This window comes from Aedes albopictus, chromosome 2 (genome assembly GCF_035046485.1).
Source record: "Aedes albopictus strain Foshan chromosome 2, AalbF5, whole genome shotgun sequence".
Lineage (NCBI taxonomy): Eukaryota > Metazoa > Arthropoda > Insecta > Diptera > Culicidae > Aedes > Aedes albopictus.
Genome location: NC_085137.1, coordinates 318117297 through 318133614, shown reverse-complemented (window position 1 = coordinate 318133614; position 16318 = coordinate 318117297). Strand labels below are relative to the sequence as shown.

Below are 16318 nucleotides of genomic sequence, written 5' to 3'. Positions count from 1 at the left end.
GAAGAATCAAGTTTCGTGCCAAAAATAGCTTCTTCTGCTTGATTGTGGTTTCTAGTCAAAGAAGCAAAATGTATTATGAGGAAAATAACGGAATGATCATGTTGACTGTATACCTTTCGAAATGAAAATACAAATCAGCAACGCAGGACTCCCTTGAATATTTATCTCAACTGCGCAAATGTCGCCGTACTCATCTGCAAGATCCAGTTCTGGATCATAGCTAGCGCAAAGTTTACGCACTGAATACGGAATCGCCGATACGGCAATTGCAGTTCTCCTCTGGTGAATTGCTACTCCACCTGCACTTAGATTTGGCCGTTTGGATTTTGCGATACAGATGAAATCATGTACTTCCGTAGTAGCTTCCTCCTCCTCACAAGTCTCAGTGAGAGCCAGTACATCAGCCATATTAAGCACAGCATCGGATTCAATGGCTGATTTGTGTGCAGAAAAGCTCTGAACGTTCAAGTTGATTAATTTGCATGCAGATTCGCCAATGGCAATTGTCTCGACTGCATCAACCATGTCTAGCACCTCTTTATTAACAAAATAATGGGATGTTTTGTGAAATAGTATACAATCGTGTAATAAACACAGATCAAATGTACTAAACAGTTATGAAATATAAATATCCTACCTCGACTAAATATAGTCTCAATCTCTTCAACCGCATCTAGTACTCCTTTTCAAACAAATATTCAATAGAATGTTAAAACATTTAAAACACATTAGAAGTGAAGGAAGAATTGAATATACTTAAATGTATGCAGATCATACCTCGAGTGAAAAATTCATCGTCTGCATCCAAATTGTTCGTCGGGTTCATCTTTACACTAGTTTTCACAAGCACACAGTATGGTCACAGCACAACACAACTGACACAGTGGAATAGACGAAACGGAATAGAAACATCGTCATAATATGCTTGTGCAATACTAATTTGATGTCTGTGTTAGGGATGCATGAGCAGATACAACATTTCCGAGCGCAAATTCCCAAACTTTAGAATGATACGCAAGTGGTTCTAAGTAACGCATTTGGACCAATCGCTGTGTGTTTAAGTGGTGCCTGGAATATGAACTCTTCAAAAGGGTTGATTCCTCTTCTTCTTCTTTTTGACGTAACGTCCTCACTAGGACAAAGTCTGCTTCTCAGCTTCTATGAGCACTCCCACAGTTATTATCTGACAACTTCCTCTACCAATGACCATTTTACATGTATATATTGTCATGTGACAGGCACGGGATAATCTAGGCCCAAAGAAGCCAAGGTAATGTTCATTGCTAAAAGTTCCTGGACCGACCAGAATTCGAACCCGTCACCCTAAGCATGGTCATACTGAATACCCACGCATTTACAGCTGTGGCTATTGGCTCCAGGGTTGATATGTGTGGATTGTGATATTCAAAATGGAAGATTACTTCGAAACCGACTCTTTGTGGAATAAACCAATGGTGGCCCTGAAAAGGGCCTTTGAAAATAAAGAAGATGGTAGTGTTGTTTTCCGGGAAATCTCGTTGGTCCCAGGACGTTCTTGTAATCGCACCGTGAAGGTCAAGACGGGCGAACAGACAAGCTGTTGACGGCAGGGTTTTCTGGTCGTTTTGTTCATAGCCGGGATCTGCAAAGAATTTATATAGAAGATAAAATATATTATTTGAAATGTTGTTGAAGACTTCTATTTGCTTTATTTACTTATTGGTTGAGTCAGTTTTGCGGTGTACTCAGAGTACGATGATCGTGATGGAAGCCTCTGGCAACTCGTGGTACGCGGGCGGATGATCGATCCGGATAGCGATGATGTACGACGTGGTTGATGCAATTTCGAGAGGTTGATACGCGGCGAGATAGCGAGGATGTACGGCGTGGTTGATGCAATGTCGGGGGGTTGATAAGCGGGATGGAATCTACGAGCTTTCTTCATGGGAGGAACATATCGGTGCTTCTGAAACGAGATATGTGAAATAGACAAGGTAAGAAATGAAATGAATATCATTAAACTTACCGCAAGGCAGCTCAAGCACTGACAGGATTGGCCTGTGGTAGGAGAAGTACGCACAGTACCTCGTACATGCTACCCGAATGTTCCGCATGAAGGTCAGGTCGAGACATGAACCGCCGAGAGTGGTCGCAAGCGATCGATCCGAAGCTAGTTCAAGGCGCAGATAGATCCGCATGAAGTCGATGAACTCGAAATTATCCGGCTTCGATACATCGATATTGAAGTCGCCGGTTACAACGACGGGCGTATCAACACTAAAATAGTGGATCAGGTTGCGGGCCAGGAAGAACTTCTTCTCCTTCAACGTAGTACCTGATAAACAATGAAAATATTAATTGAGAACTATATCAATTTTGAAATAGATTAGTTTCCTACCCGGTGACAGATACAACGAAAACAGGAGCGTACGGGTGCCCATAACCGGCAATTCAATGGCGCAGATGTCACCGTACTCGTCCGCCACCGCCATCATCGGATCGTAGCTGGCATCAAGCTTGTTGATCTCGTGAGCAACAGCCATGGTCGATGATTGTGTGCTCTGCAAGATGGCAACTCCTCCAGCTCTTACTCCGGTGCGCTTCTCTTGGGCGATACAGTGGAACCCAGCCACGGTTGCGCGCGAGCTGTTGTCCACCCAAGTCTCACTGAGAGCGAGCAAGTCGACGGCACAGAGAACACGATCTGTTGCAATGTCCGATGAGTGTGCATTTAAACTTTGCACATTTAAGCTCATCATCGTGCAAGCAGATCGGTTCGATGATATCACCTCCATGACGTCTTCGCCGATGGTGCGCAGGCGGTGGTTGTTCAATCTCTCCAGCTCTGTGCGGAGATCGCAGATTCTTGGCGTGATTGCGCCTTTGCCGTGGTGAAACCGGAAGCTGTTGGTAGGGTTGGTGAGGAACAATCCCTCGAGTGAAGTCACCCTGGAAAATCCAACGTACACCAGCTGCTGTTCCTGGCCTTTCTCGTAGCTGAACACTACTTCCGAAAAGGTGCCGCCCTGAGATTTGTGCACCGTAAGGGCACATGCGCTCACCACCGGAAACTGCATTCTCCTGCACTTTACGCCACCATTGAGGTTGATGTTCGCGGAGCGCTTGGCGATTGGGGTCCACTCCGGATTCAAAACTCCTGGTTTCGAGTACACCAGCGGGTGGGCCTTCACCCGCAACGCCTTGCCGATAGAGCTGTTCTCGAAGTTGAACCACAGCTTGACGATTTGCTGCTGCGGATCATCTTCGCTGTGCTCGACGAACATAAGCTCACCGATAGCACCGTTCACCAAACCATCTTCAACGTCGATGTTTGTGGTGATCATGTACGGGGTACCCACCACCAGTCGTAGTAAGTACGGCAGACCGCCAGCCTCCACAACGCTCATCTTGTGCACTTTCGTGCGCGCTCCAACCAGCTGGGAGTTGTCTTTGTACCCGGAGTACACATCATCCGCCGTACTTTCAGCTGCGTCGCGATCCATCAATGCTACGGTATTGTATCGCTCCACGTCAGCGTTTCGATGGAATAGCCGTATTGCTTGCGGTACATGCTGCTGACACCATTCCGTTGTACGAAAACGGCTCTCGATCAGGCGGATTTCTTCCGGGGACAACTGTTCTCCGTTACCGATTTTGGTCAGAATAGAGGAAAACTCTACGTTAGCCTGACGCATGACTTGAACCAGTGGGTAAAACTCCAGAGACTGCCACAACACCGCACCGTGCATCGAATTGGCAGAGGGTTTGAACACTGGTCGTGCATTGACAGGGGGTAGCTGTCGTAGATCGCCGCAAAACACAATCGACATACCGCCGAACGGATCGTCATAATTGCCCGTAATTTCCTGCAGCCGAGCGTGTACCGTGTTGAGAACATCAGCTCCAAGCATGCTGGTTTCATCAACAATAATGACCTTTACATTTGCAAAGGCATTACGGTACAGCTGCCGCGCTTCAAAACTCAGCTTTGAGCTTTGTCTACGGGACATCGTAATCCGGAATGCGGAATGGACTGTGGTACCACCGATGGCAACGGCTGCCTTCCCTGTGGACGCGCAAGCTACGTAGGCATTACTTTGGGAATTATGCGCCTGACTGAAGCGATTGACCGTCTCCATCAGGATTCTCAAAGTGAACGTCTTTCCACAGCCTGCCGGACCGGTGAAGAAAATCTGCACTGGTTTGCTGTCGTCGCTAAAGCTGTGCAAGTTGTCGATTACTTGCAGGATCAAATCACGCTGCTCCGCATTCGTCGCACGAACCATCTCACAGTACTCCTGTTTCGACAGAACATTGGAACGCTGTTTAACAACAGCCGCCATGGGTCCTGTCGGCAAGTACTGAATATCGTCATCGTTCGGTTCCATGGTGATGGTTCGGACAAACTCATCGCGCTTTTGACCAGCTGCTGCTTGCTGTTCGTCATCCTCGTCGGACAGCCGGATATACTCATCCACGACCTGGTCCAAATTAATTTCGCAGTCGTACTCCTTCAACTTGGCAAGGATGGTAGCCTCATTGCCCTCATACAACTGCAGAAATTTATTCCGGTCCAGTATATCGCAGACCTCGTTCCGAAACGGCAAAAATAGCAGCACCATCTCGCGTTTGTACTCAACCAGCTCGGACATATTGTATGCGCACCACCGTATCACACGGGGAAAGCTTCGCAATTTGAACGAATTCTTTGCATTCTTTTCCTCCGTGTAGCAGGCCACAAAATCCGCCAGGCAAATGTCATCCATTCCTGTTCTCGACTCGTATTTCTGGATGACATTGAGGGTCCAAACATCGGTCGAGTCATCTTCTAGCTCTTCCTCGTCCATCTGCTTCGTCCATTTCCGCGACTTGATTCGCTCGTGCGGCCACATGGTCGGGATAAACTCCACCTAAAAGATAAGAAGCATACATGTTATAATAAATTGATTCAATCTGGACAGACAAAGTAGTACCTTTCGGCTAGCTTCCGACATCGGTTGCCGAAGCAAGTACCACGCGGCTTCCTGAGCAGACATTTCGACGGCGTTGAGCATTTTAATGCTGACTTTCTTCAGAAGGTCGTTGTAGTCGCTTTCCGGATGTTCTTCTTGGAGTTTGACCAGCTCCCTGTGTAAGCTACTTATGCCTCTGTTGGTTTTGTTTACGTACTCAACGACATAGGCAGCACACGAAAACTCCTCCAAAACGAACTGTAAATCCATGTTGGATTTTAGGATCTTCGCAATCCAGGGGTTGAACGAATTGGTCCAGAGCTCCGTCATGGACCGTCGCAAGCAAACCGTCGGTCGGCGAATCGAAGCACGAATCACATCGAGATAGTACTCGTATGTGCAGTTTGAGTCGACAAGGAAGGCTTCCAGGGAGTCGAAACTTTTAGTTTCGAGAGCATCTCGCAGTTGGACGGCACGTCTTCGCAAATCGTCGAGTCGACCATCGCCCGCCGTGATCGGAATCAATATCCTGGTCTGATCCATCGGCCAGTACGGAATATTAAACCGGCACCGTTTGTCGTTACGCTTGAAGCACGTAAACGTATGCTTGTGTACCTAGAAATATCCAATTTCATTAGCATCTAAGCGTTTGTATAACAAAGAAATTTGAATGTACCTGATTTCCATACGTTTCAGGCAGGTCATCGACACTAACGGAGCAGAGAGCATCGATCAGCTCAACGGTAGCAGGCATGTTTTCCGACACAGCTTCGCGAGGATCGTTGGCCAACCATAGCAGAATATGCGCATGTGGACTTCCACGATGTTGGAATTCAATCCGTTTGAAGTAATCCACGACATAGAATTTCCCGAACGGACTATATCTTGACGACGACAGCAGCTGCATCAGCACGTTAACCAATTTGTTGAAATACGCGCAACACGTTACTGGATCTTCGGAAACAAGCGTGGCCCGTTGCAGTGCAGTCAACTGTGCTCTGATGTTGGCCGCTGCGGGTTCGTTGCATCCGTTCGCCAACTTCTGCAGAATTTCTAACAAATGTGGCCACCTGATTTCATTGGCACTCACCGTCAAGAACATAGTCGGCTTTCCCAACTGACGGATCATCGCAAACACGTCTCGTTTCCTCTGCTGCCAGTATTGAACCGAGTTCGGAATGGACTTCAGGAAGGACAGATTGCGGTCGATGCAGCTCTCGAGGAAGTTACGGTCTTGTAGTTGGGCTCGTGTTATATTAGCCGTTCCCATACACTTGAACGTATTCTTCAACCCTTCAGAAACGCGTAGCCGCATGATCTTCATCGCCATATGAACAAAATATGTTCCGGTCTTGCGCCACGGCGGTCTCGGCGCCTTATCTCGCTAGTTGCCATCATGAATGGCGTTACCCGAACTTCGGGTTTGAAGGTGCGTGGATGGCCGAGATATATATCCGGGAACGACAGCTCTTCCGCAAATTCATCATATATGATGGATAGCGGTGTCCGATTTTGACCCGGAGCGATTTCGAGGCACTTGTCCTCATCCCATAGGAGCGTGTGCTGCTGGCCAATAAGCAGCTCTGTATCGTTCGACGCGTCAATGACCTCGAGATCAATCGATGGGCTCGCACTTGTTCCGGGTTGCTGGGCTGGCACGATGGCTGCCAGGTTATCTTCGTTGAAGACTATGCCGTATCGCCTGTACAACGGTGTAGTTACGAGGTAGTTCAACCAGGCCTTGACCGTACCCTTCTTCACGTATCCGGACAAGTAACTCGACTTGTGGATCATGTGCCTCTTGATGCACACATTGAAGGCATGGTCGTCATCCAACTGGCGAGGAAGTTCGCTGACCATCTGGGCCACATCCACCGGAACATTGATAATTTGCCCGATAATTGACAAGCTTCCTGTTTAACAACAATAAATAGGATAATAAACACAAAACCAACTATATGTTGAACTACAAACCTGCTGCATAGCGCAAACGACGCAGTTGCATAAAGTTGATTCTCGGCGAAACCAACCTTACTGTCAAGGGATCCAGCGGGGGCAAATTTGCCGGGAAGCGAGGATATGTAAATCCATTGGATTGCGACAACGAAGGAATCAATCCACGCTTGAGGTTGCTTCGACAAGTTAGACACGCCGAGAATCCTTCCGCAGATTCGAAATAATTTGTCGCCAATAGAAGGCTAGCATCGGTACCACTTATCGGTTTCAAATCATTCCTGAACCAAATTCGCGCGCATACATCACAGGAGTGGCCAAACTCGTTTTCCAAGAATCGTTTCCTGAACTCCCGGTCGGCACGATCGAAGTTGGGTTCTTGAGTAGCGGGGGGCATGCGAATGTCGGCATCGTCATCGGAAGCCGATCCATCAGAAACGGCTTCATCACTTTCTTCGTTTTGTGGATCCTCCGGTGAAGGAACGATAACACCTTGAGATGCACCATCGACGACTGATTCGCCTCGGTCATTCAACAATGGGGTTGATACCGGAGCAGTACGGGTGGTATTGAACACTTCTCAAAGAAAGCGTGATTAGCCAACGGTTTTGGAACACAATTACGACATACAGACACTATTGACAGATATGATACCCCCTCTTATATGATTTGAGGGAAGAATTAATAACATAAATAGGTTTGCAATAAAAGTTTCGTGTAATAATAATGAAAATATTGCCACCTGGAGTTCAACCGCAATTTTCAATACTCGCAAAACAGACCGCAGACGACAGAATTGTTAACAACATTTTTATTGTAAATAATATTCATCAAGATTTTCACCGAGTCCACCAGGTCACCCACATCGAGTCACTTTGAGATAAACATGAAACAACATGTTAATATTTTCAGTATGAAACGTACAAAGAAAATTCAAAAATTCATCGTTCTTTGCGTTATCAAACATGTCGTGTAAATTATGTTCACCAAATAGTTGTATGGTTGACTGATTTATTTTTTGAATTTTATATTTTATCAAAATGGGTCTCCAGTTAGCCTAGTGGTTAAGGCCATGGATCGCCAATACTGAGACGGCGGGTTCGATTCACGTTCCGCTCGGGGAAATTTTTCGACTCCCTGGGCTTGCCTCACAATATACAAATCCATGCAATGGCAGGCAAAGAAAGCCCTTCAATTAATAACTGTGGAAGTGCTCAAAGAACACTAAGTTGAAGAGAGGCAGGCCAAGTTCCAGTGGGAACGTATAGCCATAAAGAAGAATTTTATCAATATTCGTAACTGTAAAATAAACTGTAGTTAAATGTTATGCATTCACATATCGTGGGTTGTCATGCATGAAATGCATCACTCAACATTATTAATTTTCCAGATTTTACTCCTAATAAGTTTTACCAAAACAAAAGTCCTCAGAATATAAACTAGTTTTGTGTAATGATCGCACAAATCGATTATAGTCAACATTTTAAAAGTTGATTGATAATAGTTACCCGAAACTCATCATTGTGGGACATCAAACACAAAGATCAAATCAAGATCAAATACATATTCAACATCAAAATGAGAATAAATTTAATACTTCCTACCTCTAGTTGAGGGCCCTTCGCCAGCGTCCCAATCACCGGTTGGACCGGCTGGAGACGCTTTACCTTTAGCCGCTTGCAACTTTGCTCGATGGCACCGAACTCGCTCGGCAGTGGTTTTCACCTTCTTTGGCGAGATTTCCGGCTGCTGCTCCTTTGCGCGCTTCCGAAAGTTACGCATGTATTTCGCAGCCAAATGCGACATTTCACTTCACTACAATATGCACTACAAACGTAGACAACTTTTCACTGAGAATCACTCAAAAGCACTCTTGGTAACTTCACGAGAAATATACTGAGAGAGTTCCATCACAAAGATTAGCTAGGTACAGCAACTTGATGTCCGTGATAGGGAATACAACATTTTCATTGATCAATTTTCGGTTGCGCGTTCCCTACCGTAACTTCTTTATCGTATGTACTACTTTGATGAAGAGGGGCGCGGGGACACGGGATGTTTTGGCGGCCACGCTTACGTGCGGACCAAGTCAAAAGCGGAATAATAGTGAGATTCCATTTCCATTTCTTTCTCGTTCTTGGGCAGCAAAATGACACGAACGTTTCGAAGTTCACTTTGGCACACACAGCACAAAGGAATTGGATCAGTTGCTTTTCCGTCAGTGGATGAGCGCTAGGTGTGCATCATAGTGAAACAAAACTCTAACCTTCAAACGAACAGGTTTGAAAGGGTACCTTTCATTTCATCAGAGGAATGCTAGTCGCACAAGTTACACGAACAAGCAACAAGTAATTTTAAAACAATTCTTCTGTAGTAGATTAATAATTATAATCGTCTTGTAAAGAACGGTTTTGCACGAAAGCCGGATTTCTTGTTAGCATTAACCTAGCATAGTTTTCCTACCGGCGAGGCTTCTTCTTCTTCTTCTTCTTATTCGTTGCGTCTTCTGCGCCTTACTCGTGGTTTTGCGCCCATCAAATAGCAAGCGGAACTCCGCCCCTTCGGTTCACGCGTCATTTTATTGCATCCGTTGGTTCCTTCACAGTATTGGTACAGCGTAGCGCTAGCCAGCATAAAAGCGCACCGCACCGCCGCCCCACCAACAGTACAGGAGCAAACGCGTACGATGGCACACGCTGTTGTGTCGCGTCATTACGAAGGAGCCAGAGCGAGGGTGAAGCCAACGTCCCGTTCCAGCCGTACCGGAATGCAGTTCCCAGTCAGTCGCATCCACCGTTTGCTCCGGAAGGGCAACTGTGAGCGTGTCGGTGTCGGGGACCTACTCTACTTAGTGGCCGTCATGAAGTACCCAGCGGCTAAAGTGCTCGAGGTGACAACAAGAAAATCAAGATCATTCGCCGTCACCTGCAGTTGGCCATCCGCAACGATGAAGAGCTGAACAAATTGCTTTCCGGCGCGAACATCGCCCAGGGCGGTGTTTTGCCAAACGTTCTGCTGCCAAAGAAGATGGAAAAGAACGCATAAACTGCATCCCACTTAATTCGACCAAAACCAAAACCGTCCTTTTCAGGACGACCATATTCCATTCGCCCCGCTGGAGAGTTGTTTCGAAATTATGCGTTCGTTCGTCTCCTTTTGCAGAGCACTAGGTAGAAGAATCCAGCATAAAAGCGCACCGCACCGCCGCCCCACCAACAGAACAGGAGCAAACGCGTACGATGGCGCACGCTGTTGTGTCGCGTCATTACGAAGGAGCCAAAGCGAGGGTGAAGCCAACGTCCGTTCCAGCCGTACCGGAATGCAGTTCCCAGTCAGTCGCATCCACCGTTTGCTCCGGAAGGGCAACTGTGAGCGTGTCGGTGTCGGGGACCTACTCTACTTAGTGGCCGTCATGAAGTATCCGGCGGCTAAAGTGCTTGAGCTGGCGGGAAATGCTGCCTGTGACAACTAGAAAATCAGGATCATTCACCGTCACCTGCAGTTGGCCATCCGCAACGACGAAGAGCTGAACAAATTGCTTTCCGGTGCGAACATCGCCCAGGGCGGTGTCTTGCCAAACATTGAGACCGTTCTGCTGCCAAAGAAGATGGAAAAGAAGGCATAAACTACATCCCACTTGTGTCGACCAAAACCAAAACCGTCCTTATCAGGGCGACCATATTCCATTCGCCCCGCTGGAGAGTTGTTTCGAAATTTCGCGTTCGTTCGTCTCCTTTTGCAGAGCACAGAATCCAGCATTAAATCAACAGTAAGTGAGGAAGATTTTCAGAGCCAACCGAAATGTTGCTGGCATCGGTGATTTTCATCAGCACGCTGTAAAAATGGCCTAACTTGTTCACATAATCCCTTCCTATCAGTATGGAAATGATCTTAATATGTATTAGAATCGGTGGTAAAAATATTCATTTGGAAATTCCTGAGTTGATACAATTTCCCATCCACTCGTGTAGCAGGTATGCGACGAGGCACTGTTAAATTTCTTAACAGTTCTTGCAAAGTAAACCGTCAAACCGTGGTGGATTTGACACTTTTGCTGCACGGCGTCTTTCTGGAAAATTTTCTGTTCACTCTTGCAAGATATTTCTAAAGCCCTCAAAAGGACTGTTTGTATTAAAATTTGCAAAATTTTGTGTGAGAGCCAAGGCATTGGGGTCCATTCAAATATTACGTAACGTAAGTTTTGACAATTTTAGACCCCCTCCCTCCCCCACGTAACAAATTTTGTATGAAAATTTTTGAAATTTCGTATGAATCGTAGCACAGCGCTATACCCCCTCCCACCCCCTTAGCGTTACGTAATATTTGAACGAACCCCTATCGTTCTGACAGTCAAATTGAAGACAGCAATGACGATGTTGGCTCCGATGATGAAAAGTCCTCAAACTCGTCGACGGCTCAAATTGTGCCGTGCACGACGATGCGAACACGAGTGAACGTGCGCAAACGTCGACATCCAACGCGCTCGGCATGCCACAGAATACTAAACGAAAACGCAAACGGAGCAAACTGCATAGCTCTGCTTCGATGCGTTCCCCTCGAGGTGTTAATGAAGAATGAAGGAAGAGGGGAAGAAGAAATAGCTTTTATACTGCCAGGCGCTCGATCGAAAACCTCAAATCTGTGCTCGAACGTGATTGGCTGGATAAAACATGGGTTCACTTTTCCCAACTTTTCAATAGTTTGCTATTGAAAATCAATAGTTACCTTGTACAGAATCGATGCGTAGATAAATTTGTGATCAATTCATGCAAAAATTTTGAAAATCCATCAAGAAATGACAGAGTTATTAGCGGTCAAAATCTAACCACTTTTCGTTACATGCTCAAATTTTCGGTTTTCTGAAGTTACACCCCTATATGTTGCCGAAGGACGTTATTCAACGTCAAAAAACACTTCTATTTTTGTCTTGCTTTTCTACTTCTACTTCTACTCTACTTCTCGTCGACGTTCATCTTTTTGCTACTTGATCCAGATTCCGGCCAATGTCCTCAATGTTCCTGCGTTAAATTTCTACGTGTTAACCATATACTCCACAAATGCATCGTGAACTTCATACGCTCAGAATGGTATTTGAAGCAAAAAGGCAATGCATTGTTGATGTTTCCATCCAGGAGTAGCAGACGGATCTTAAATCAGATACAAAGACAATCAGATCCGAAGCCAGATTCGATCGATCGAGTGATGATAAATTTGGATTGTTTTCGGTAGAAAGGTAGGACAGCGAGCGAAATATCAGGGGAAATCTACTACATAGGACAAACTGAGAGCTCGTTGGTACTATAAAGGAAAAGATATTGCTAATTCAGATGAATCCGATGGTGTTAAAGTTTGAAGTTGAGGCAGCGCTAATCGATGACGTGCAGATTCGCGGGAGATAGAAGTTGAGCTGGGAATCATCTGGAAATTTGAAGGGGATCTATCTCGATGTCAGATTCGTGACCGGGATCATAATCCATGGTGTACTACATGCTGCCGCTTGCCAATAACTGTTTTCAATTCCTGAAGGCCTGAACCTTTCTTCTATGTTAGATTTACCTACTTTCATCGGTTTTAGTTTTGGTTTGATTGAAATTTATTTTGATTGGTATGGATGTCATGTCAAGTGTCATGTAAGACAAGCCATTCAACAGCACTGACAGCTGTCTAACTAGGCTTGAAAGCACAGGGCTAACAAGCACTACAGTCTGGATTCGCTGGTTGGGTCACGACTGCGCCCCGATTAGCGAATCGTGTTCGTTCGTTGGGGTAAGTGACAACTGATCCAAATTCTCTAGACACATGCAACTGACGAGAAATACGTCACGAAACACTCGCATACTTACACATACGTTCTGTATATAGGAGCTGCGATGCGACGGAGGTCAGACGTCAAACTCGTTTTGACATCGATTTTGACATTGACAGTGCTTTTTAGTTGGGTTTTGCCCCAATTAGCGAACATTCAACCATCGAGACAGCCCATGTATCGAGCCGCCAACGAACGAATCGTCACTGTACAAGATAGCGTTATATACCCATATACGGCTTATTTCAATGCTTACGATTTACAAGGTCTATAAGCATTTGAAAACCTTCTTTAGAGCCTGTTGGCACTGAAAGGCTGTTGAAGTGCCTCTATACCGCTTATATCAGTGCTTAGTGGTTACCTGGGAAATGTTTTGAACGTTCCGAAATATCTATCAATGCACTCAAAGTTTATATTCAGTTAACATAGGTTGTTAATGCATCATTTTTAGAATTCATAGCAGTGCATATGAAAAATATGTGCAACTCAATTATATTCAATGCAAACACTTTAAAATCTAAATGCCGCACATAAAATGAGGAGTTGAACCACCAATTCGCTTTTATCTGCTTTGTGCACATAAAATCTAATGGAGTTTTCATTTCAGTAAGGTTAAAAATCAATTTTCGCGCGTTCGGCCACTTCGGATTTCGACCAAAAGCATAATACCTTATGAATTTTTGCCATAACTCATTCTTACACTGAAAAAACGGACATAGTAATTATGACCGTATCGAGGGTGAAACTAAAACACTTTTACCACTTGATTTTGGTAGACCAAAATTCCTGCTTGAAATTACCATGGGCGGGTCATATTTACCATGCCGCCATGTATTTACAATTTATGGTGATTTCAAACCAGATTTTATAGTTTATTTTACTATGTGTGACATAAACAGCATGGTACGTTTGACCTTCATCATATGGTTAGGATTACTATGTGCGTGGTTTGACGGCAGTGCCGCTTCTTTTGTTTACGTTTTAAAAACTTAAAAAAAACTAAAATTTATCGGATTTCTTGCATATTTTATTACTGTTTAATCATATTAAGATCATAATATAACTTCCTGGCCGATATATTGAAGCTGTATTTTTCATGGAATGCATTATTTAGCGGACTTGGAAGGATCCGGGACCGATGTACTTTCCGGACTCGGCACTTCATTCTGGCAGCAAAATGCTTTTAATCTGGTTTGGGAAGCAGCGTGACAATCATGGGAAAAGTATTCGATATCCAGAACCTCTGTGAATAAGTTGGCTGTCTCATCAAATGAAATCTTGAATGTCGTTGGCCCTTATCCTTGGCTGCACCCGGATGAGACGGTGAGAAAGACTTCTGCTCCTTCAACGGAAGTTCCAACGGTTTCGAATCTAGCAGTCTTTCCTCCAGGAACGATGAATTGAAGACAAACGTGAGCATAACCGCGCTGATAACTTCCGATGCTGCCATCTTCTGTCCAAAATCATCTAGAACTGTTAAAAAACAGGGTTTACTACTTCGTAATACTCAATATTTCTTCTCCGCAACCTCCCCGATGTCCGGCATCGTATCTCGAACCTTCGCCTTCCAACATCGTCCATCGGCGCCGTTCTTCCTCGTCTCGTGCACCAGCAGGATTATTCGGATCCTCGAACGATCACTCGCTGGGATTCACGTAACCGGATTTTACTGCCGTTCCCCTTGGTTCCTCAAGATTAATTTTCTTCGGCTAAGAGAGTTGCACCATTGGAATGTGTATTGCTGTAGATTCTAATCAGGATTGCTATTATTGATACATATATGCTATTAAGTATTAAATTATTGGAAAACAAATTTAAACTTACCAATTCCACAATTATTTTTTTTGAAACCGTGTTTGTAAAACTTGAACAAATTTCTTGGGAGATTGGACAGGATTTTGCTTGTTTAACTATAGACATAGTGAAAAATAGTAAGGAATACCACGAATGGTGTAGTGGAAGTAACTATAATCGATGGTGTTAGTTACTATCTCTTTTGTTTGCTAAAGCATAGTAATTTTAAGAAAAACATGGTAGTCATGATTGAAAACGTATTCATCATTACTATTTTAAGGCATGGTAAAATTAAGCATGTGCTGATGGTTATTTTTACTATATATTTTTTCTCAGTGTATGGATGCCACAAGAATATTGTCTATCCGGTTGGAATCAAGACCGACATTCAATCAAAAATTGCAGTTTTCTTGGTCCACAAGTGTCGCAACTGTTTCGCATCTAGTGCGCTGTGTTGCTGACAACAACGGCAAGGATGCGCACTACTTTTGACATGATTAAAAAACGTCGCGAGTTGGGTCGCGTCGCGACATGATTGTGCGAAGTCCGGTTTGGTGGCGGCCCGACAATACCTTATGAAAACTAGTTTTTATAAGTTATCCTTATGACATGACATAAGAAAATCTTATGAAAATGAATTTTCATAAGATTTTCCTCATCACATTCATATAGTTCAATTATGGCAAAAATCTTATGAACTTCCTAAGGTTTTTTAGTTGCGTGTATGCTGGCAAAATTATTTTGTTCTTTGACTTTTACTGCGAGCTCTGTTTTGGTGCTGTCCTCCATGGATGCACTCTCACAGGAATTTTGAACACAGTGCTCGCAGTAAAAGTCAAAATCTCACAGCATGCAGAAGCTAATAGATGAGGTAATAGCCAGGGGCACGGCATAAATATCTGTACACGGTATGGTCTATAGGGCACTGCACTGTTTTGATTTTGTATGGGATTTTGACGTTTCTTGGCTTTGTTGTTTACAAAACTTCTGTAAGAGTAAAAGAGAAGGGGATTATTTCAGGCCAAACATGTCTAAAGGTCCTATCTGCAGAAGAGAGGCTCTCTTTGGTTTCCCTCTCTTACGTTAATATCTCAGCTGTTTATTTGTATTATGATTGTCTCCTTGCAATGAACGATGGTCAAAACAATCGTCTTTTGATTTGTACTGCAAAAGTACACAGATAAAAATAATGAGATTTACACGTCATGTAAACTTCATTTTAGTCATGTAAACTTAGTGTTATGATGGTTTACATGATATATCATGTAAATTTGTGTTATATGTCATGTAAACTCTCAGAGTCATGCTGAATTACATGACATATAATGGAAGTTTACATGATATTTCATTAACTTTACATGATATGTCATGTAAACTTCTGTGATATCCCACGCTCCAATTATGTGCATCATATGTCACAGAATTTTACACTCTTTTTTCGATCTGTGTAGTTGAAAAGTGTACCAATACATTGCAATAATTGAAAGAGAAAGTGAACAAAGAGAGCCTCTCAAATGCAGATAGGACCTTTTGAAATGTTTGGCCTGATTTCTGTAGGGGTTGAGAGAGATAGATAGAAAAAGATTAATAGGGCATATAGCGTCAGTTGCGGAGATGCATCACCGGAAAAACAAAGCAAACGATCAACATGAAATGGAACGTCAGTCTTGTAAAGCATTTTGTGCGAGAAGGTATCGCTCCTCTTGCTCCTCCTCGTTAGCGTGCGTTTGGCTGCAGGATTCGGCTCAAGATTCGGCTGGTGTGCTCGGAAGTGTCCCACCGGACACTACAATGGCACAGCCGGTAGGTAAGCTCCCGTGTTGTGGTTTTGTGG

At 44.4% G+C, this 16318-nt stretch overlaps 1 protein-coding gene and 2 pseudogenes across 1 annotated transcript; 2 read left to right on the top strand and 1 right to left on the bottom strand.

Moving 5' to 3' along the window:
• Window positions 1-1907: 1907 nt before the first annotated feature.
• LOC115269853 (uncharacterized) lies at window positions 1908-6255 on the bottom strand. Its single transcript, XM_062848338.1, has 5 exons — window positions 5608-6255; window positions 4953-5546; window positions 2378-4889; window positions 2006-2314; window positions 1908-1945 (listed from the first exon to the last, which is right to left on the bottom strand). The coding sequence occupies exons 1-5, from the start codon at window positions 6253-6255 to the stop codon at window positions 1908-1910; spliced, it is 4101 nt and encodes a 1366-aa protein (XP_062704322.1).
• Window positions 6256-8925: 2670 nt separating this feature from the next.
• LOC115270408 (histone H2A-like) lies at window positions 8926-9929 on the top strand (annotated as a pseudogene).
• Window positions 9930-10002: 73 nt separating this feature from the next.
• LOC109621761 (histone H2A, sperm-like) lies at window positions 10003-10563 on the top strand (annotated as a pseudogene).
• Window positions 10564-16318: the final 5755 nt, after the last annotated feature.